Raw genomic sequence first — 23,356 nt, 5'->3', positions numbered from 1 at the left:
ATTGATCCATCTTCCCCAGTTAAGGACGTGATATGATTCCTTTGCATATTTGTCTTGTATTGTGAATAAAGATGGTTGTATTCTTGCCCCTCCTCAAGCCATCTATATCTAGCCTTTTGCTTCCACATCGTTTCTTCCATCTACTTCAGTTCATCCTTGAGTTGGATCTCTTTTGCTAAAGATCTTGATTGCCCTAATTCAGATTGTAATTGGAGCTTGTCCAGTCTGCAATAAATATCATTGATCTTTTCAGTGATAGTACCAAGAGAATATTTGGCCTATTGACCTAGGCTGCGTTTAGCAGCTTAAGTCGAGAGGTCAATACAAACGAGAGCGAATCTTGTAAAACGTTGGGTGAGATTAGCATTTTCACCCAGCGTTTACAACCACAAACCCCACCACTCTGTATTGTATCTCAATACAAGTGGAACCAACAGAGGGGTTTGATTTATGGTTGTAAATGTTGGGTGAGATTGCTAATCTCAATACAGACATAGGGCACCCTCTTACTTCTAACACCCAACTGGCTCTAATAATCTGCTCACATTCTTCTCGAAGGGTCCAATGGTAGTAGAATTTGAATGAGGTGGATGCTTTGCGGTAGGGAGCCGATGAAATTAGAATCTCAATATGATCTGAAACAAGCTTATGGATGAGTTGTCCTCTTATGTTAAGAAAATATTGAACTCATGCATTATTGACAAGAAGACACCTATCCAAGCGCCCAACACGAAAGTTTGCTCCTTGGTGAGAGTTGTGCCATGTGAGGGAGCCATTTGGAGAATGAATTTAAAAAAGCACACACTCCTCAATCATTTGGTTGAATTGATTGCTATCTGAATGATGGACCGAGTCGTGTTCCAATCCCCTGAGATGATCCACATACCATCCTGTGGATGTTGCTACAGTAAGTTTCATAGCTTTCTTCGTTTAGGCGCTTCATTTCGTCCACAGACTCCTGAGTCTACGCAGATCTTATTACCATGCTCCACTATCATAGACATCAGTTGGTCAGAATTCACCACTACTACCTTGGTAGTATTCTTATTCCAAAGGCATATGATTCTGATACTATCTACTGCCTCAAAATTACCTTTCATTTAATACCTTGAAAATTTGCTATTAATCCTTGAGAATTGATCCCTGATCATTTTGGTTTCCAAGAGAAATGCCAAGTCAATTTTATGTTTTTTGAGGACCTCCCAAATGTATCGGCGGGCCCACCGACCCCCATGCCCCTAATATTTCAGGTGATTATCTTCATCAATTTTGAGTGAGTGGGGGGGGGGGGATCAGAATCTTCCTAAACGACCCAACAATGGTCCTCTTCTACGTCCATTCTACTCCCATCGTCTTCTTCTTCGACAAGGATGGGAGCTGAAGGTTCGTCATGTTTTGGCTTTTAGCAAACTAGGTTCGCCAAAGACCTGGTTTTGCCTTCTGTCATCCAAACAGGGCCTTAGGACATGCTTGGAAGTTTGTGTGCCATAGGGTCCTCCTCTTTCGGTGGGGGAAAAGATCTCCCCATTTGTGTGGCTACAGTAGGGCCTGCAAAAATGCATGAGCCCCATGCATTTCCTCATAAACCTCCCAATTTCTGTGGCAGACAAAGATAACCTTAAGTTCAAGGCCGCCCCTTTGTTTCAACAATGGAAAGCCTTCATGCAGGCGCACAGCTCGAGAAATGCCCACGCATGCCCTTTCCCGTGGAAAAAAGTTATCCCCTCACCTGGGAAAGGATTTTCATGGGAAAGCAGCTGCCTCCATGAAAATGTGGGGCCAACCACAAAGCCACCCTGCCGTTTTCTCACGGGAATTTCATGTCCTGCGACAAAGGCCCTTTTCCCGTGAAACGAGCAGACCAATTATATGGGCAGGGCTGGGGTGCAAATGGAATCATGACTGATTCCAATCCCATATGTTTTACACGATAGAATAATATCCAGTAAAAAAAGCAAAAAAGGAAATAAGGGTTTCATGTGTAATAGATCAGACAAATTCAGAGCCTGATTAGAAATCTGTGTTCAACCAAACAGGAGCAGTTAGTGCACGTCACCTCCTGGAAAGTTGCAAGTTTGAATCCTAGTGGTATAGTTGTATAACTGGTAGGGCTCTGCCTAACCCCAGCTTTTTCTGTTGAAAAAATAAAATAAATAGGTCTGATCCAACCCTAACAGTGACTAATACTATTCATGTCTTATTTTAAATTCCATGTCAACCAATAAAATTCTGACACGTGTTTGAGGTCCAAACAGCGCCCACCCGGACTGGCATCAGGTCTGAGTTTCAATGGATCAGACCAAACCCATAACCAAGTGTTGGCTAAACCACATCCAACCAACTCTCGAACCATCAAACTTTTATTTACCATTAAGGTTGTGTTTGGGAACACAGTTTTGGATAGCATATGCGATGTTTTTGAGAATCACCAATGGAACACGGTGTTTGGGAACACCATTTTGGCAAAACATGGGTGATGGAGAGGGTTTTGGCAGCTCCAAAGCCCTCCCCAATGCAGGGATTGGACGCCCACTTGGAGAGGTGGGTTTTGTGGATTCCGTGAATGGACTCCCTGCCAACGCCCACATCAATGCCCTCACTCTTTGCAACCTCTCCCGGCCATTTTTCGGTATAATATTTTTTTTTTACAATGTGGGGGCACAGCCACCCACCGGCCGGCTGTGTTCCTCTTTTCCTTTATGTTTTTATTTGCATTTTTTTTTTCGTCCCAACAGGTCTCACTCGTTTGGGAGCCAACAACTTTTTGAAATGCTAAAATCGCTTGTACGAGCAGCTAGTGCACCTCACTTTGTGTGGGGGAGTTGTAGGTTCAAAACCCAATGGTATAGTTTATAACTGGTAGGGGTCTTCCTAACCCCAACTTGCCTTTAAAAAAAAAAAACATATTTGCACGGTTTTGAATTTGGTAACTTTGAAGATTCAATGCACGGTTTTGACAAAACAGGAGAACAATATTTGCATTCTTATTCATGGCTCCCAAACATAGCCAAAAGGGATTACAAATTTAAAATGTTGTAACGGCTATAGTAGGAATGACATTGGACCGGGGACTCGCCCAGTTTGGACGGGGGATAGAGGATATGAAATGAGGATGGAGGTTAAAATCGAAACTAGTGCGGGGATGGAGGCGGGATCTCGCCCCGCCCTGATTCTCATTAGTAAAATAACTAAGATACCTTTAATGATTTAATAAAATTTCATCTCTCTTGTATATATTCCTAATTTCTAACTCTAAAGCTAAAATGACCTTTTTTGGGTCACAGCTTCTCTAGTAATTTTGGGACAAGGTTGGGGGTGGAGACCTTGTCTCCTTCATCCGCACCGATGCTATAGTTACACTCAGTTTTCATTTTTTTTTAAAGAGTGTAAACTCAGTTAAGCCATATACCAGATGAGCTTTCCTTCCTCTCTTTTTCTGGTCGGCACGGTCGACCCTTCAACAGTTCAACCTCCTTCTTTAAGGATGGCAGTGGACCGGGGAGAAATGGAGGCTCCGCCTCACCTCGCCCCGTTTGGACCAGAGATGGAGGACATGAAACAGAGATAAGGGTTAAAATCAAGACTCGTCCGAAGATGAAGGGCAGAATTTAGGGACGACAAAGGGGTGGAGCCTTGTCCCCAAGCATCCGCGCCGATGCTATAGTTGGATCCGAACGTACACTCAGTTTTCTTTTTTTTTTAAAGGGCGCATACTCAGTTAAGCCGCCATATACCAGACGAGCTTAGGCAGTGTACCTAATCCAGGTAAAGTTCGCAAATGAAGAAAGGCGTTAAAAACAGGAAAAAAGGAAAAAGAAATTAACACTATTGGAGATGCGGGGTATCGATCCCCGTACCTCTCGCATGCTAAGCGAGCGCTCTACCATCTGAGCTACATCCCCCTTGTGGTAACTGGCGTAACGTTTAAACCTATGACTAAAGCTTTGACTGGCGATAACTCCCCTACGTCGTTCATGCTTTCATACTCGGTTAATTGACCTTTAACGCACACTTCCTAAATACGGTATAATAGGCATCCTTTCCCATTGTTGGGAAATGCGTAGAAGCTTACAAAGTTGTTTTTTCTTCCCTCTAACAACAAGCGCAGAAAGAGTTCATTGCGGTCGTTTTGCAACCCTGAATTTTACACCTGCCATGTGGATGATTGACATGCCTTTTCATGTGAACAGCATGGCTTATATTGGCCAAGAAACAATGCTTGACCTTATTTCAGACGATGGTGCTCTAGACAGTTCAGTTTTAGTTTTGCTGTGAGAATCGTATATGGTTTCTCTTGATCCCATCTTAGCAACAATTTGTTTCCAATGCCAATTTGTTTGTTTGGTTGTTGTCTTATTGAGGAACACCCGGGACACATCCGCGCTCATTTAGAAAAGTGGGACAAGTTGGGAACTTGCATTATAACCTACAGAATAATTAGCCAATCTACCCCTATTTCTCTACAAAAGATGGGAACATCCATGCGCCATATCAACAAAGGTCTGAATTATTTGATTAGTGATCCTTACATGATACTTTCTAATTATAATTTGCAGACTACAAGATGGACCAAATTTTCTGACAGTTTGTTCAAAGTACCATAGTGCAATGCACACGATTGAATGTGAGGTTTGTGAGGTGGTACTGCACCATCTTCCTCAGGAAATCGTAAGATTGATGCTGGTAGAGCGGCTTGTGCAGGTCACCATGTGATGAGGGAAGTTGCAAGTTCAAAACCCACTGGTACATAGGTGGTTGAATAATTGGTAGGGGTCTGCCTAACCTTAGCTTGCCTTTTGAACAAATTCAGGTCTGCCTACCTACCACCGGAAAAGAGGGAGAGCATATTTCCGGAACAAACATGAACCACCCTAGAACAGCAGACCATCTTCTTTCCCATATGGTACAACTGGAACAACGGCTATCCTTTCATCCTGAAGCAGCCATGCCCAACTCAATTGAGCAAACTAAGATCAATCAACTACAATCATTTTCCCATTCCTTTATACAACAAATCCACCAAGTGCCCAACCCAAAAAACTATGCTATAATGCAGCAATCCCGAGCCGGGCAAAAATTGTACAAGGTCGATGTTCCTTCTCTTATTGGTCCTCTGTGCCCTTCCTCTCTTCCCAAACCATCCATCTAGCTGAGATCCTTCAGTGATAAAATAAATTCCCAGCTGCATGTTACCCCCTGATGCCCAGGACTTCCATCATACTTCACAAATTTACAGCAATTGCTCAGTGAGAATGAACACCCAACAATATATGAAGATACAACAACACTGTCACTCCTTCCTGCTCCTTACTCTACAAGGCTCCCTGCTCAAGTTACCAGCAGGGAGCGATTCTGCAGCTTTTCTCACTTTATTCTGGCTGTTGGACTTGTAGCCAGCCGGTGGCATCACCGCCGGCAGTCGAACAGATTCCAGGTTTGTCAGTCTCGGATTCTCCGGTGAATTCCTCTCCAGTTTACCAGGATATCTACTAGAACTGGGGATCGACCATTTCACAGGTCCTCTGGAAGTACTGTTAATATGGGCAACATTGCTTCTCTTTTCAGCTACGAAGGCTTTGGGTTTCAATGATGATGCTTTCCCCGGGCTTTTTATCAGCTCAACTTTTTTCACTGACCTAACTGTTGCAGAGTAAACTTCCTTCTTACCCACCAAGGATGAACTGGTTCTTGGAGCTTTCATGACCTTCTGAGATGGCCTCAGAGGCCATCTGATTGTCCCATACTTCCCATTTTGCTTCATCATCACCTCTTCACAGCTTGCAATCTCACATAGAATTTTAGCGGCAGTCAATAATCTTGGAGAATGGCCAACTGTCATGTTAAACAAAAGAATTATTTGATACAACAGCTAATGGTAAACCTTGTAAATCTACAAGCAACAGCAGTAGCAGAACCACAAAAGGGTTTTGGGGGGGGGGGGGGGGGGGGCGTGGGTTAAATTGTATCTCCTGTATATATATATATATATATATATATACCCGATAAGGGTAAATCTGTCTTTTTTCTCTATTTTACACATTTTCTACTTTATGAATATGTATGTAATTTTATATTTATTTTTCCTTCTTTTTTCTTTTTTCTTTTTTTTTTTTGTTTCTTTTTCAGCCAAAGGGGGCCCTCAACATAGACGTTGGGCCCCTCCAACGGTTAGAATTCTAACCCTTGGAGGGGCTCCAAGTCTATATTGGAGCCCCTCTTTGGTCTCCTAAGGTGTATAAATAGGGGTCTTTCCCCTTTGTATTTGCTAAGCTTTTGTAAAGCCCTCTTTGGTGATTCAATAAGAAAGTTTATTTTTTATGCCTTTGTGCATGTGTATCCGTGCCTTTGTGCACTTGTGAGTGTTCTCCTTGTGCCTTTGTGCACACTTCTTATATCAAGGGTATTGTGTTTTTATTCACATATTTTCTCTGTAGACATTTTCACATGGTATCGGTCATCAAAAGAGTGGATCGTGTGCTATCTCATTTCGGCACGTGTCTCAAAAAACGTGCTCTTACCTCATCCTTAGTTTTTTGGCATGGAAAACTCTTGCAATACAATTCGTGAGAAGCATACCACTTCAAGTAAGCATTAAAGACTTATTGTGATAAGTATCTCTACTCTTAAATCCTAACTCTCTCTCTCTCTCTCTCTCTCAAATGGCAGAAAAAAAACTCACTTTTCTCTTGGTTTCAAACTCAATGGATCGAATTACCATGTTTGGGCCGGCAACATGGAAGCTCGTATCAAAGGTAAGGGGCTTTGGGGGTATGTCCAAGGCTCAATACCAGAACCGAAGCAAAAAATCACATTGGTAGAAAAAGGGGAGATAAAAATTCTTGAGGGAGAAGAAATAACCAAAGCTCCTGAAGAATATAGCAAGAAACATGAAGAATAGGAGATGGGGAATTTCAAAATCCTATCATGGATTTTTTTGTCCGTTGAAACTAGAATCAATGCTATCATTATAAAGTTCAAAAAAGCATCTCAAGCATGGCAATACCTTGAAAAGATGTACACCTCAAGGGATTTGTCTCACAAATATTACCTTTGAAAAGAGGGCCTTGACTCTCCAACAAGGCGAAATGACTATTAGAGAGTATTTCGCCGAGCTATCTTCTATTTGGGATGAACTTGCCATGCTTGAACCCAAATGGAGTGAAGAAGTCATTGAACTTCGACACAAACAATTAGAAGAAAATTGGTTTTTCAACTTCTTAAATGGGCTTAGACCCGAATTTGAACAAATTAGATCTTCTCTCCTATCTTCTTTTATTTCTCTTTCTTTTGAAGATGTCATTACCAAATTAAGTGGAGAAGAAACTCGTATGGGCATAAGCAAAAATAATCAAAGTGTTCTTGCAACGCCTTCCAATCAAGAAGAAAATGCTGGAGTAAATGTCGTTTCTAAACCGAGTAACAACTTGAGAACATACAAACCTCCTCATTTTAAAAATCAAAATCAAGGAGCAAAAGAAAATGGTGGGCAAGGCGAAAGAAGAGAATATAGCAAAATTATGTCATTTTTGTAAAGAACCGGGGCACATCAAACCGGTATATCCAAAATGGAAAAAGTTGTTGGCTATGTCCACCACATTTCAACCACAAAAATAAGAAAGTTCATCAACTTCCACCAATGGAGCTCTCTCTCTAAATCAAATCGTGAAGGCACTTCAACCTATTCTCAAAGGAGCTATTTTCGGAGCCGCCATGTCAACATTCTCTCCTCCCAGTAAGACTTCTTGGCTTTTAGATTTGGGTGCCTCATTTCACATGACTCCAAATAAATTTTTTTTCTGAATATTAAAAAAATGTATCATAATCTTTTGTTTCAACCGCAGATGACACTTCTCTTGAAATCAAAGGAATTGAAAACTTTGAAAGACAAGGATTTTTTATTCCCAAAATTAGATTTATACCAAAATTAATTTAAATTTGCTATCGGTCTCTCAACTCTCGGACCATGGATATGATATAAAATTCTCATCTGATAAATATTGGATACAAGATTGCCGGTCTGGGAAGTTTATTGGAGAAGACTCTAGGAAGAGAGATTTATACTATGTGGACTCTCTTCAAATATCAAAGAACTCTTTTTGTAATGTTGCCCAACATAAAGATATAAATGTTTGATATAAAAGACTTGGGCATCCCAATGTCATCAAGCTCTCTTATTTACATTTTGTTAAAAATCTTTGTAAAAATAATTTCTCTTGTAATGATTGTATTCTTGAAAAAATGAGAAGCTTGCCTTTTAAACAAAGATCCATGTTTACCACTAAATCATTTGAACTTGTTCATTCTGATATATGGGGTCTGACACCCGTTATATCAAAAGTAGGCTTTGCATATTATGTTATTTTTGTAGATGATTACTCTAGATTTTGTTGGATATACTTTCTTAAACATAAGCATGAAGTATTCTCATCATTTAAGGCATATCATATGATGATTAAAAATCAATTTAATGGTAATCTAAAGATACTTAGGACCGACTCCGAAGGTGAGTATCTTTCAAATGAATTCAAAAGTTATCTTGAAAATTATGACATTGTTCATAAAAAATCTTGTCTTAAAACCACTCAATAAATTGGTTTGGCTAAAAAAAACATAGGCATATTATAAAAACCACAAGAACCTTACTTATCTCTCAAAATATTCCATAGAGATTTTGGGCTGAGGCAGCTCTTGCATCCGTTTATCTTATAAATCGTCTTTCATCCAACAATCTAAATAAAATCTCTCTTTGAAATATTATAAGAAAAAGGACCCAACTACAATAGGTTGAGAGTTTTTTGATACAAATGTTTTGTACTTACAGATAAAAATGACAAACTCTCACCAAAAGCCATTTGTAAAACCCGAAAAAAAATTGCTTTTGGGTTGGACCCGACCCGGATCCGAATCGGGTACTCAACCCGCCCCCCCCCTCGCTTTCTCTCTCTTCTCGTTTGGCAGGGGAGAAGCTCGGCCCCCTCCCTGTTTTCCCTCTCTTTTTGGCACCGACCGGAGGGCATTAGCCCTTCATCCTCCTTTTTCTCCCCCCCCCCCCCGTTGGGCAGGATCTGGCTCGGGCTGGTCTCGGCTTGCTTGCCGAGCCCACCCCAGCCCCTAGCCTTGTGGGCTCGGCCAGGTTGCCAAGCCCACCCCAGCCTTGGGCTTTGCTGGCTCGGGCCGGCTCGGTCTGGTTGCCGAGCCCACCCCTGCCTCCGTTTTGTTTCCTTTGTACGTCAAGGAGGGGTCGGGGCCCCTCCCTGCATCCTTTGGTATGCAGGGAAGGGGTCGAGCCCCAATACCTGTCTTCCTTGTGTGCATGGGAGGGGTTGGGCCCCCCTCCATGCATCCTCTGTCTGCAGAGAAGGGGTCGAGCCCCCTCCCTGCCTTCCTGGCAGGCAGGGGCGAAGCCCCCCTTGCCTCCTTCTTTTGTTCTGATTAGGTTGGGGCTAAGCCCTTGCCCCTCTTTTTCCCTCGGCAGACCAGGGTACGCCCCCTGTTTCTGCCCCTTCCCCCCCCCCCTCTTCGGACCTCATCAAGCAGGGGCTTCGCCCCTGCCTCATTTTATCTTGCTCAGGCAGGGGCGAAGACCCTGTCGTTTGGGCCATCCGATAGGCAGGGCAGTCGCCCTGCCTCTCGGCTTTCGTCAGGCATGGGCGAAGCTCCTGTCGTTTCAGAATTTCAGCAGAAAGGGGCTTCGCCCCTGCCTCTTTATATTCTATCAAGCAAGGGCGAAGCCCCTGCCTGCTCTGATTTTTGGTAGACAGGGGTCGGGCCCCTGCCTCCTCGGTTTACCGACACAAGGGCTTTGCCCCCTGTCCCTTTTTTTTTCCTGGTCGGCAAGGGCGTGTCCCCTGCCCCTTCTTCTTTCATTTGTATTTCTTCTTTTTACGTACTAACATGTTGTACCTTCGTAGATTTGCGCAGCGGAGCCCTCTTGTGCCCCGTGGCCCGAGACTGTCATCTCTTACGCTCGCAGGCGTACGCAGAACCGCAACCCCCCTAGGTAGGGAAAAGTTGCGTAAAGGACAATGAACGAACTTAATTAAAGCAATTAAAACTTAAAATGAGAAAAGAAAGGACTAAGAACAATATGTATACATATATCTATATATATGTATGCATTTAACTCAAGGACGCGGTTTCACGATCCTTGTCCTTTTACTTTCCAGTTTTTATTGCTTTTTGGTGCCGCCACGTTTTATGTGCCCAGGCTTTTATTTATGCATTTACTTTCTGTCTTTTCTTTTCTGTCTTTATTTTGCTGTCACGCTTTATGTGCCCAGACTTTTATTTACGCATTTACTTTCTGTCTTTTCTTTTTTGTCTTTACTTTGTCGCCGCGCTTTATGTGCCCAGGCTCTTACTTTCGCTTTTATTTTTTGTCTTTTCTTTCGTGTCTTTACTTTGCCTCCGTGCTTAATGTGCCTAGGCTTTCCTTCTGTCTTTTCTTGTTTTTACCTTGCTAACGCTCTTCAGTGCACTGCCTCATGCCTTTACTTGCTTGTTTGTTTAGCCAAGGTGCGGTTTCGTACCTCGTGCACTGCCTTGCGTATTTACTTACATGGTTGTTTAGCTGAGGTATTGTTCCATACCTTGTGCACTGCTTACAAGGTTTTGCACTTGACACACAGTTTTGCATATTGAGGATTGATTGCATCTTACCATCGCACTGTATTGTGCATGAGCTCGCTTTTTGCTGACTTGCACTTAAGTGCAGACTTGAGCGTATTCTATTTCGTTCCTTTGTTTTTAAAAGACACGATGCACACTTAAGCACTTCGGTTCCTCAAAAAAGATGATTTTTAGGCGCAAACCTATTTTCAAAATGCATAGTTTTGTAAAACAGATTTTGAAGGCCTTTTGCGAGATAGCGACTGGATCTCCCAAATTGATGTATTTGGGAGAAGTGTTTTACAACTTTGGTTCACGTATTCGATGCAACTCGGATAACCATGTTTACTGGCATGTGCATGGGTTGGGCGAGGGTTCTAATGAGGAACCTACACCATCACTAGATCGTTGCTACATCACTTCTGTTGCGAGACTTTGTTAAGTCGTCTTGCCACTTCCTTTGTGAGTTTGTGTTGTTGGGTTTCTTTTGAGAAATCCATGCCCCTCTTTTCATAAGTGTACTTTTAGATATATATGATATGTTCCGACTACGAGTAGGATGAGAGGTCTATGATAATCTCGAAACGTGTTTTGACACATTATTGTAATCATATAATGTTGATGTTCGCTTAACAGACAAGTGGCTCATGACGGTCTAAAGGACCAGAGCATGTCAAATTTGAACTTGAATGATTACACCATGTACTTTGGCAAAGCATTATTTTGAGGATTTCCTGTGAGAAATCCATACTCCTCTTATCATAGTTGTACTTTTGAACAGGTACGTTGAGTACTGCGGTGAGTAGGATGAGAGGTCTATGTTTACCTAGAACGTACAATGGCACGTGTTTGAGACCACAAAATGGTGATATTTTTACCCTCACAATAAGTCGATTCCTCTCATCGTGTTTGTACTTTTGAACAGATACGTTGCGTATTGTGGTGAGTAGGATAATAGGTGTGTGGTTGCCTCGAACGTGAAATGACGCGTATGAATCACCTAATGGTGATGGTCTCGCCTTCACAGACAAGATGCTTGAGTGGGTCTAGCAGACCAGAGCATGTAGAATGAGGCAGCGGTTAAGAAACCCCCGTCGTGCCCATTTGACCCGCTGACTTCATCAAGAGAGAGGATGGATGGTACAAAAACTTTGATAGACAGGCCATTAATAGCTATTGCGAGCAAAAGACTTGGCTTTTCCAGTCATCGGAGTTAGGAAAAATGGGCTACAAAAAGTAGCTTCAGGTACTTCTGCAGAAGTTGGATGCATCCTTGGAACGAGTGGCCTTTAAAGAATTCTCTCTCGGTCATTGGTCGTCCCCTTAGGAGCGGACTCAGTTAGTCATCCGGGTTATCTAAAACACATGGCATAATAAACCCTCGGATCAGTCTCGGCTGTTTGTACGGATTGTGCCTTGTGCATACCTGCAAGGCCAACTAATATTGAAATAATAAATATCTTATTCACAATACTTGTTGGCTTGAGTCTCTTACGACTAAGGTACTTGCTTACAACTCATAATCTACGAACTGTTTACAACTAAGACTAATGTAACTGCTTGTCTTATAAGCTTCTTACATCTTGTGATTAAATAAATTGCTTATGGTGCAAGTGCTTATAGTTTATGATTTACGAACGGTTTACGCCTTGTGATTAATAGAATTGCTTATTGTGTAATTGCTCGAACCTTATAATTAATTTAATTACTTATCGTGAAATCATGTATGCCTTGTGTTGAATGAACTCTTACCTTGTATTAGTTAATAGCTCACTTGATTTCATAATCTATGGCTCATACTAGTAGAGTTTAATTATTGCTTTACACTGCTTATCCTGGTAGTATTATATGCCTTGCTTTAATTTGGTTTTACACTGTCTCTCTTGTGCACCTACCAGTTTTTTTTGAAATTGACTTATTTTATGGGCAGGTGATGTTTCGAACTGTGATGGCACGATGACGTGATGAGATCAAGATGAGTCTCTTTCCCTTACGTTTCGCTCCTGATGATATTTTGGTAAATTTGCATAAAGGTTTTCTTGAAGATCTCTCTTTTGTACAAGTCTTAAACTATTAAAAAATTGCATTTGTTTTCTTAAATGTATGGAGTTGCAAATCTGTTTGTGAAGGACAGTTTGCACTATAATGCGCTCAAGGTCCATTGACTTGCTATTTGAAACACTAATTTCCGTTGAATTACTGTTTAAAAACTCTGATAAACGAATGATTACAAAGCTTTCAAACTTTTCATAAAAAATTACAAGTTCTGGATTTTGGGGCGTTACACCACTCCTTGTGCTTTTCTTGGATATTCCGAAACGCAAAAAGGGTTTCAATGTTATGATATTAAAAATGATAAATTATATGTTTTGAGAAACATAACTTTTTTGGATTATATGTTTTGAGAAACATAACTTTTTTGGAAAATGTTAGTGGTTTCGAACAATGTGAATCACATGAAGAAAATATAGACTATTCCTTCTTATTTAACTTATTATCCAGAAATGATGATATTTCTAGTGATGATGAATTCACATGCAATGATATTAGTGATAATCTATGTCACACGGACTCGGCTCCAAGGTCGCCGCACCTGCGTCGACACGCACCGACACGGGTGCGGCTCGGACTCGGTCAACCCGACCATGGGTGTGGTCAACGCACCCAGGGTCATTTTGGTCCATTTTTTGGAAAAAAAAAATTTGAATTTTTTTTTTTAAAATTTTCTGGGCTACAGCTGTAAGGAAAAAAACCCATCACAACTAAAAAACCTGTACACTTTCAAGTTTTAAGTACAGAATGGGCACAACTCAAGTTTTTGTGGTTTTTTCCTGTACGAAGAAAGTGAATTATTACAGTGTATGAAGAAAGTGCCCAAAAGTGAATTATTCTTGTATGAAGAAAGTGTACAGAATGCCTTCACAACTCATCACCTGTCCCCTAATGGGCACAACTTTGACCGAGTCTTATATATATATATATATATATATATATATATATATATATATATATATATATATATATTTTTTTTAATATATATATAGCCGAGTCCCCGTGTCCAAAATTTTTGAAATTGCGCCGCACCCGTGTCGCACCCGCACCCGCACCCATGTGACATAGGTGATAATGAAGTAGATGAAAACGACAATGTTTTTAATCCACCTACCAACCATCATCATGAAGAAAGGATATCTAGTGATCCTATCACTTATACACATAGAGATAGAGGCATTTTTAGAAGTGCAATTGAAAAATATAGTGAGCCTAATGAACTTACTTCTTCTTATGATGCAAATCCTCGAAGAACTGAAAGAATTAGAAGAGTTCCCTCTAGATTTATATCCTATGATTTATTCTCACCTAAATAACGAGCTTGTCTTAGTGCCATTCACTCATATGTCGAACCTAAAAATTTTCAAGAAGCCAAAAAGAGTATCGAATGGAAAGAAGCTATGGACAATGAACTTAGAGCACTTAGAAAAGCTAAAACATGGGAATTTCAAAATCTTCAGTGGTAAGAAAACTTGATGCAGAGCAGGACCGGATCGGGTCTGTACCGCGTGACCAAGGCATGGCCAGGGAACCCGATCCAAAGGGGATGGACGATCGGACCCCGGAGTTGGATCCGATCGCAGGTAAGGTGCATCGGCGCAGGGACGTGACCCTACGTACCAAGTCCAGACGAGGAACAACCCAGAACGTCACCAATCCAGCTCCAGAATGACGTCTCGGGTCCAAGACATGTATCATATATATATACACATGTGTATATATATATATATATGTATATTTTTTATGTTGTACCCAAAATACCCGATAGGGGTATTTTGGTCTTTTCATCATGTATTTTTCTCTTAGGTTTATTTTCTCTTTTCCTATTTTCTTATTTTCTTATTTCTTTATTTCTCTTTTATTAAATGTATCACATGGGACCATTAGGTGCCCAACGGTCATAAATATGACCGTTGGGGCTCCCCAACGACTACCTAGTGGGAGCCCCAATGGCCCCCTCAATCTCCCTTTCTCCTCTTGTATATAAAGGGGTCTCCCCCCCTTATCAATGTGTGTTTTTTTTGGGTTTTACCTCCCACCAATAATGAAGATCATTATTTTTTAGCCTTTGTGGCTTTGCCCCTTCGTGGGTTTGTGTGTTGGCACTTTATGTGCATTCGGTTACCCCTTAGTGGGTGTGTGTATTCGTACTTCATGTGCATGTTTATTGGTTCATTCTTGAACCTATTGTATTTAAAGTCATTTACTATCAATTACACCACAGTGAAATAACCAAAATGACCCTATAACCTATTATATATCCAAATTAGCAAAAATAAATATACACGCACATATATGTATATAACTATGTATATACATATGTACATGTCTATACAATTTAACACTCTCCCTCAAACTTACGGAGATAACACCGAAAGTTTGTCAAGTAGAAAATGGAACTGGGGAGATGGAAGCACCTTGGTAAACTTACGGATATTCTAATACTACATATGGTAGTGTGATAATCTTCTTTAAATATTCCTTACGAACATAGTGGCAATCAAACTCAATGTGTTTAGTTCCTTCAAGAAACGTATGATTGACAGCTATATAAATGATGCTCTTATTGTCACAACATAACTTCGAAGATGATTGCAAATACACCCCAATGTCCTCCAGTAATCTTCTCAACCACACAATTTCTGATGTCATGGTAGCCATAACACAAGATTCGGTTTTTGTTAATGATAGAGATACTTTCTGCTACTTTTTGCATTTTCAAGGCACCAACTAAGTCACACGGACTCGGCTAAAAGGTAGACGCACCCGTACCCGACACGGGACAGACACGATTAACTAAGTGTCGAACTCGATCAACGCACTGGGGCCAAGTTCGTTCACATTTTGGACTCGGTCAACTTTGATAGAGTCTATTTTCATTCATTTTTTAGGGCAAAAGACGTATAAAAACAAAAAAAAAATCAATCTTCGATCGTCTTCCTCCTTCTTTATGTGTTATATTTTGATAAGTTTGTGTTGTTACTTCAATAGAATTACTTTTTTATTTTTGCTTTAAAATTTACAATCTTATTATTGTTATATATATATATATATATATATAGTTGTGTCCCCGTGTCCAAATTTTTTTAAATTGCTCCGCACCCGTGTCGCACCCGTACCCGCACCCATGTGACATAGGACACCAGTGAGTCACCTATAAAGATACAAAAACCAGTAGTGAGTCTATATCTAATAATTTTCATTACAACACTTATGTGCACGGTAGTAGAAGAGTGCTGAAATTAGCTTGTAGTATGCATTCCATGAGATATGTCATGTCGGGTAATTGTCAAATAGGTAAGAGCTCTAATCATCTAATTGGATGGAGTGAGATCTTCTAAGGGTGCTCCATCTGTTCTCTTGGCATAAATTACTTTAACAGTATCTACCCTCTTCTCATCAGTAATTCCAGACCTGTCAAACTTGGATTGGGTCACTATATAACCATGAAGGGAATATGTTACCTAAATCCCTAAAAAGAATCTAAGAAACCCTAGATCGGTTATTTCGAAGTTTTGTTTAAGAATACTTTTAATGTAACTAACTCCATGTTTGTTTCCTCCAATAATGATTATGTCATCAATGTAGAGAACCAGAATAACAATACATGCATCAGACTTCTTAACAAACATATCAGTGTCAATATAACATGATTTGTAGCCAAGCTTAATCATAACATAACTGAATCTATCATACCAGGCTTTAGGAGCCGCTTTCAACCCATACATAGTTTTTTTAAGATAAAGAACCTTTTTCAGACAAAACCTCATATCCAAGTGGTAGGTCCATATAGACTTATTCCTTTTACTGAAAGCGCTTGAATGTGCTTTTATTAGCTATGGTGAAAATCAAAAGGGATATAAGTGTTATGATATTAAAAATCACAAACTTTATATTTCAAGAAATGTGACTTTTCTTGAAAAACAAAATGGATTTGAACCTAAAAAACCAAAGGAAGATATTGATTATTCTTTTCTCTTTGACTTATTACCTAGAAATGAGTCTAAAGATTCTAATGATACTATTTGTGATAATGTTTGTGATGACAATTCTCATCAAAATGATTATTCTCCCAATGAGAATCCCAATGATATCCATGTGTATACTCAGCGTGAGGAAAATCAACATCAAAATACTCTTGACATATATTCACAAAAATCTCCTTTTAAATGACCAAGTTGAGGCCTACCTCGACGATCCTCTAGAAACATTAGACCTCCTCAAAAATTTGTCATATGACTCATTTTCCTCAAATTATAGAGCTTGTCTAATGATGATCCACTCCCATCACGAGCTTTCGAACTTTAAAGGAGCTAAACAATATTCACATTGGGTAGATGCTATGCACCTAGAATTAGAAGCACTCAACAAAGATAACACTTGAAAAATCGTAACTATTCCTTTGGGTAAAAAGGCTATTGGTTATAGGTGGGTTTATAAAATAAAAACTAAAAGTGATGGATTATTAGAAAGCTATAAATCTAGGTTAGTTGCTAAGTGGTATGCACAAGAATACAAAATTGATTACGAAGAAACATTTGCATCGGTTGCTAGGATGACTAATGTAAGAACTCTAATAGCCTTAGCATCTATCAAACAATGACCTATTTACCAATTAGATGTTAAGAATGTCTTTTTAAATAAGGATCTTTTTGAAAAAGTTTATATGGATCCTCTGCCGGGTCTTAAAATAGAAAAAGGAAAAACTCTTAAGCTTAATAAAGCTCTTTATGGTCTTAAACAAGCTCCAAAAGTTTGGTATGACTGTTTCAGTAAAGTTTTTCTTGATAGTGAATTTATTTTTTATTACACTAACAATGCTCTTTTTGTTAAGAATGTAGGGGACCACATAACTATCTTACTATTGTATGATGATGATATGATTATTACTAAGAATGATAAAATGGGCATTCAATCAATTAAAAATGTTCTTAAAAATAACATTGATATGTCTTACCTTGAATTTCTAAGGTATTTTTAGGGCATCGAAGTTGCATATTCTCCTAGAGATATGTTCTTTCTCAAATGAAGCTTGCATCAGATATTATTGTTAAATCTGGATTAATTGATGAAAAGAAGGTGGAGACTCCAGAAGTGATAAATGCTAAGATGAGAATCAATGATGGACCTCATTTAAAAGACCCCACTGATTATCATCAATTAATTGGATCCCTAACATATTTGTTTATTACCAGGCCAGACATTGCTCATATTGTATACAATGCCAGTCAGTTTCAGAATGCTCTTACTACCATTCACATGGCAGTTGTCATGTGAATTATTAGATATCTTAAGAAAATTATAATAAAAGGCATATTCTTATCTTTTTCTTTATCTCCAACTTTAATCGCTTATACCTGATTGGAGTGAAAACCCCAATGTTCCATTTCTACTACAGGTTATTGTGTTTTCTTTGGAGAATCATTAATTTTTTGGAGATGCAAGAAGCAACAAAAGGTGTCTCTATCTTCCACAGAAGCCGAATACAAGACTATGGCCACCACCACAACTGAACTTGTTTAGTTAAGAAGTCTGCTTAAAGATATGAGAGTCATAATCTCTTTTCCTTCGAATCTATGTTGTGACAACAAAAGTGCAATCTACATTACCAATAATCATACATTCCATGAACGGACAAAGCACATTGATATGGACTGTTATTATGTTCAAAATGAATTCTTACGAGGCACTATTGAACTTCTTTATGTCACTTCATAATACCAGCTTACGGATTTCTTCACCAAAGTTTTACCATCCCCTAGGTTTTCCTCTCTTCTAAGCAAACTTTCGGTGATCTCGCCGTTAGTTTAAGGGGGGTGTTAATATATATATATATATATATATATATATATATATATATATATATATATATATATATTCTGTATGTTCTTTGTAATGCCCACTAGTGATAAAATAGTATTTTCACTTGTAAATATGCATGTCCACTATGGACCTTTTTTTGTTTTTATTATTTTTTGTCTTTTTAGTTTTTCTTTATTTTTCTTAAAATATTAGATTGGGCCCTCATAAGAGCCGTTGGGATCCTCCCCAACAGTCACAAATGTGACCGTTGGGGGGGCTCCCGATGATTCTATATCCTCGAGATTTGCTATCAAGAGAAGAAAGAATGGACAACTTCTGTGGAGAAGCATTGCAATAGGATATCAGTTAGCAGTTTAAAAATCTATGAAATGGAGAGTCCAGAGAGCATAAATCAAGAAGTCCTTGAAGAATCAAAAGATACTGCAGCAGAGCTTATCATAAATTTTAATCTACTAGCAATGGATGACCCAGAAAATTTTCACAAAAGACAAACCACATGGTTACACCATGTATAAACTAAAAAATGTACAGAAAGAAATGCTACCATGAGCTAAATCAAGGGATTACTCGATGGGTCAAGCCAAGCACAAAGTACACTACTGCGATAAGGTGATTGTTACCTAGCATGCTGCTTATTTCAGAGTTATCTGCAGGAGCTGAGTACTTCACTTGCAGACTATATCTGCTTGCTGTACGATTAGACAGTGAGCTGCAATTGCCATCAGCATGCTCCTCTGTGATTGCATTGGACTTTTCAGTCTCAAGGTTATCCAAATTCCTAAGAACAGGTAAGCTCATTTTCTGCTGATGCAGACATAATTCTTTATTTGGCTCGTATTTGCTACAATCTTCAACATCCTTATCTTTTCCATATAAATGTTCCTCAGAGTGTAGTTCAGTAGATAGGGTAAATTGAGAACCAAGGTACTTCCCTGGCACATCAACTTCTGATACATTGCAAGAGCTTGCAACAAGTGATCTATTCAAGCCAGAACTCTGAGGAAACTGGGAAACTGAAGAGCATGGAACAGGACACAGTGATGCATGGCCAGGCAAAGAGTGTGGAACTGGAGATGCAACAATTTCATTTTCTTGATGCCTATCAATCTCCAGATTTCTTAAGAGCACTGCATTGCCATCATCTGTTTTGGTGTCCTGCTTTAAAGGATGGCTATGTGTGTTTCCAGCATGGCCACCACAGGAATCAATTCTGATCCATTTACGAAAAGACATAATCTTATTTGCAGACAATTTACCAGAATCAAAGTTTGGTTTAGATGATCCAATACTCGACAATGACCAGGGAAAAGGTGGCAGGCAGGCATGCTGATATGATAGCAAGGCAGAATGATCAGAAGATTTCTGTACAACTGAGGGCACTGATGTAGTTGCTTGTGATAAAAGGGTGTCCAAACTCCAGGCCTGTGGAAGAGCTAAGCGTTCTAGAATGTCCTTGGGATGGTGAAGTGGAACCTCAGCAAAATTTTTGTCTTCAGAATGATCATAAGTATTCTGCCATTATCATAAAAATGAAAATTGATTAAGGAGAAATAAAGTTCTCATTCCATTCAGATTTGGGAAAGGGGTGAATACCTTTCTTGATGTTGATAAATCTTCCATGCTTTCAAATTTATTATCAGTGCAAATTCTGTTTGAAACAGAAATATCCTCCCTCAGATGGCAAAAATGAGCTTGTTTTTCAGCACTCCTTTCTTTATCATCAGCAAATGCAGGAAGTACAGGAGAAGAGACTGGAAGGACAGCACAAGCTTTTCTAACTGCGAGCATAACATTGTCATTACCATTGCTGCCGCTTTTCCCTTTACCTTGATTGGTACAAGAACTTATAATGCTGCCATCAAGCAGGTCATTTATGGAGAGATCTTCCATGTACCTCGTAACATCACGATACTCTGACTTGAGGCCATAATTTCCTGATACAAGTTCAGAAATACGTAGTTTACAAGAAATATAAACAGACAAATTGGAAACAGAAAACAAAAACAGTAGAACTTAAAAAGAGGGTAAAGCATGTGCCTAACAGTTACATAGCAAGAATTGCTTAAACTAAACTACAAGAAACAATGGAAATCTATTAGTCATCAACATTATAAATTGTTGTTATTTAAATTGCACCAACTAATGTTTTGAGGAACAATAGTATCATTTTCTATCGTATGGAATAAACAAACGCTTTGCTTGCTTCACTAACAATGGTTATGAAACTATGAATTACCAGTTACCATAGGAATACATAATATAAGACAAAAAAGCAAAAGATTCTATAACAAAAGTTTAGTATTCACAATTTTCAATGAGACACTGAAATTCTTAGGGTGAAAAAGTCAACTAAAAAAAAGGAATATAGGACATGAACTGTTTGCTATAATTATAAATGTACTTCACAGTAAGCATAGATTACATTGAATAAATTCACGATGTAAGGTTACATACCAAGAATGTTCTTTCCAGCCATTGTTGCACTAGAAGTGGCCAAACCTGTCTTTGAAGTCCAAGCATCATTTCTCATCCCTGTAACAGTTCTAGTACATCTCTTGTCACCTCTTTTACCATATATTCCATTCTTCAACTTGTGCACTCGAGATTTTGCTGAACATGAGAAAAAGAATATTCATAATGTTGAGCAAAAGGGACATCTACATGAGCAGGAAGTTATTGGAAAAGATAATGGAAAGTCTTTTTGGATATTCAATTGTTACCATCTACCCCAGCTGGACTTGGACCTTCTATTTGGCCTTTCCTGAGCCGCTTAGCAGTGGAGCTACTACCTACTGGCCTTTTCCCTGCCTTCCTTTGAATCTTTCTGCCGAATACCTCAGCCGTGCTTGAATGAGAATTATCTTTCTCAACACACAGAGGTTGTTCAGCATAATCTTTACAGCCAGCGTTGGTGGATACACTCCTATGCACATAAGCGCTGGGATTCTTCTCATATTTGGAAATGAAATCTGACTCTGAGTAATTTGAAGGAATTGTTATCTCTGTCACGATACCATAACTAAATTTCAATAAGAGTTTGAAGCAATCAGAATGTTAGGCAAACCTAAATAGACCAACAATATTTAAACTGGTACAGAAAAGAACATTTGCAAAGATAAGGACAGAAAAGGAAGGCAGGATTGAGCATATCGTTGTATTAGAAAAGTGAGCATCCTCATCGTTGTTGGCATTCAAATGAAACAATGTGCTATAAAAGGTGCATCCCCTTCATTAAACCGCAAAATACCATCATGTTGTGTTGTGTCGCAGCATCCCATGGATGAATTGACCTTCAGCTCACATTTTCGGTCAACACAGCTACTTGACAGAAGATTACAAAACAAAAAGAAAAATGACATCAACATGATCAGAAACCAGAGACAATGCTTCCAAATTCATTTATAGTTTTATGTAGACATAGAAACTTGTCTGGGGACTTAGAATACTCAATGCTGACCCGAGTTGTGAGGCTGGGAAAGATAGCTTGGGCACTTGGACTGGGGTCAGTGCCAAGACATGACATTTTTGGAGTTAAACTTAAGCCAACAGCCATTCAGAAACTAACCAAATCCCATGTATCAGATTGGGTTGGCAATGAAAAAAAATTGATTCACTGCACATGCTGGCCACCTATGAGCATGATTGCGGTTCATGGTCTTAGAGTCAAATACACACTACACATTCAGATGAATTATCCACATGAACTGCGTTCTAGAAATAGAATTTGCCCACTTGGACCAGATTTTCCAATAGTGGGCAAAATTTGAGTGGGAAATCATTGAAGTACCATCAAAACCAATCAACGCAATACAATCACCATTACATCCTCATCATGAATTCCTCACATCTTGCAAATTCTATGGACATTGATCGGATTAATATGGCTAAACACCAATTACAAGTCTTCAGCAGATGGAACAAATAAAAAATTTGGGAACCAACTACAATTTTACCATGTACCCATTACCCTTTCCACCATACCCAATTCAAAGAAATGAAGAAGTGGCAAAACTAACAATCTGATGATCCTAGAACAGAAACAACCGCAAAAGCAACCCACAAAAGCTTACCTCCACCAGAAGAGCTACGCGCCCCGGAAACCGAAACCTTGCCAAAGACCGACAAATCCGGAACGAGCGGAACCCCAATTCCGTCCTCCTCGATGCCCACCGCGCTCCGAGCGAACCCCTCCGTTGCCAGAAGCTTCGACACCGCGACGTTCGCCGGCAACGGCAACTCCACGGCATCCATTCTCACCGAAACCCAACAAACGGATCAAACGAATTCCGACGCCCAACCCACACCGGAAACGTCGTAGGCAAACGAAACGATCAGCGAATTCCGGTACTCCTGACGAGCCAGGGCACCGCAATCATTACGGAATCCGCCGAACTCGAAGAAATCCAAGCACGATCTCTCCAACACACAACACAATAGCATCATACTCTAGAGTCGGCCGGGAAAAAGGCACGGAGTTCTTCGTCCCTTTTCCGGCAAGCTGTACTGGTTCCCGGCCGACGGCGGGGATTAGGTGGGCGCGTGGGTGCCCTCGATCGGACGGTGGGGAGGACGCCGGGAGGCCGTCGGGAGGGAGATGAGTTGCGGGGGAGAGCTATACGTTAGCATTCTCGCTCACTCTCTTCTCCTTCTTACTGTCCTTTGTGTTACTTGGCGCGGAAGGGAATCGCCAGGAATCGCGTTTCCCTCTGACCTCGTGAAAGAGAGAGAGAGAGAGCTAAAGCGTGATCATCAATATTCTATGGTAAGAGGGATACAGACCGTTAGATACAAGACAGTTTGAATATTCTAATCGCATCTTCAATTATGGTACTTAGGCCTACAGATTATGCCTGAGTGGTCTTTGAGATTTGAC

The 23,356-nt window shown here is 39.9% G+C and overlaps 1 protein-coding gene and 1 non-coding gene across 2 annotated transcripts; both read right to left on the bottom strand.

Moving 5' to 3' along the window:
- Positions 1-3,829: 3,829 nt before the first annotated feature.
- On the bottom strand, positions 3,830-3,902 carry TRNAA-AGC (transfer RNA alanine (anticodon AGC)). Its single transcript has one exon. It is a non-coding gene; the product is annotated as a tRNA-Ala (tRNA).
- A 583-nt stretch (positions 3,903-4,485) lies between these two features.
- On the bottom strand, positions 4,486-23,123 carry LOC149836663 (uncharacterized). The gene is made up of 6 exons (XM_090007068.1): positions 22,554-23,123; positions 21,204-21,485; positions 20,938-21,093; positions 20,077-20,417; positions 19,104-19,995; positions 4,486-5,832 (listed from the first exon to the last, which is right to left on the bottom strand). Exons 1-6 carry the CDS (start codon positions 22,732-22,734, stop codon positions 5,291-5,293), a joined length of 2,394 nt encoding a protein of 797 aa, XP_089863194.1. The 5' UTR covers positions 22,735-23,123; the 3' UTR covers positions 4,486-5,290.
- Between the last annotated feature and the right edge of the window lie 233 nt (positions 23,124-23,356).

Source organism: Nuphar pumila, chromosome 5 (assembly GCF_984573655.1).
Source record: "Nuphar pumila chromosome 5, dmNupPumi1.hap1.1, whole genome shotgun sequence".
Lineage (NCBI taxonomy): Eukaryota > Viridiplantae > Streptophyta > Magnoliopsida > Nymphaeales > Nymphaeaceae > Nuphar > Nuphar pumila.
This window is presented reverse-complemented; position numbering and strand designations above follow the sequence as displayed.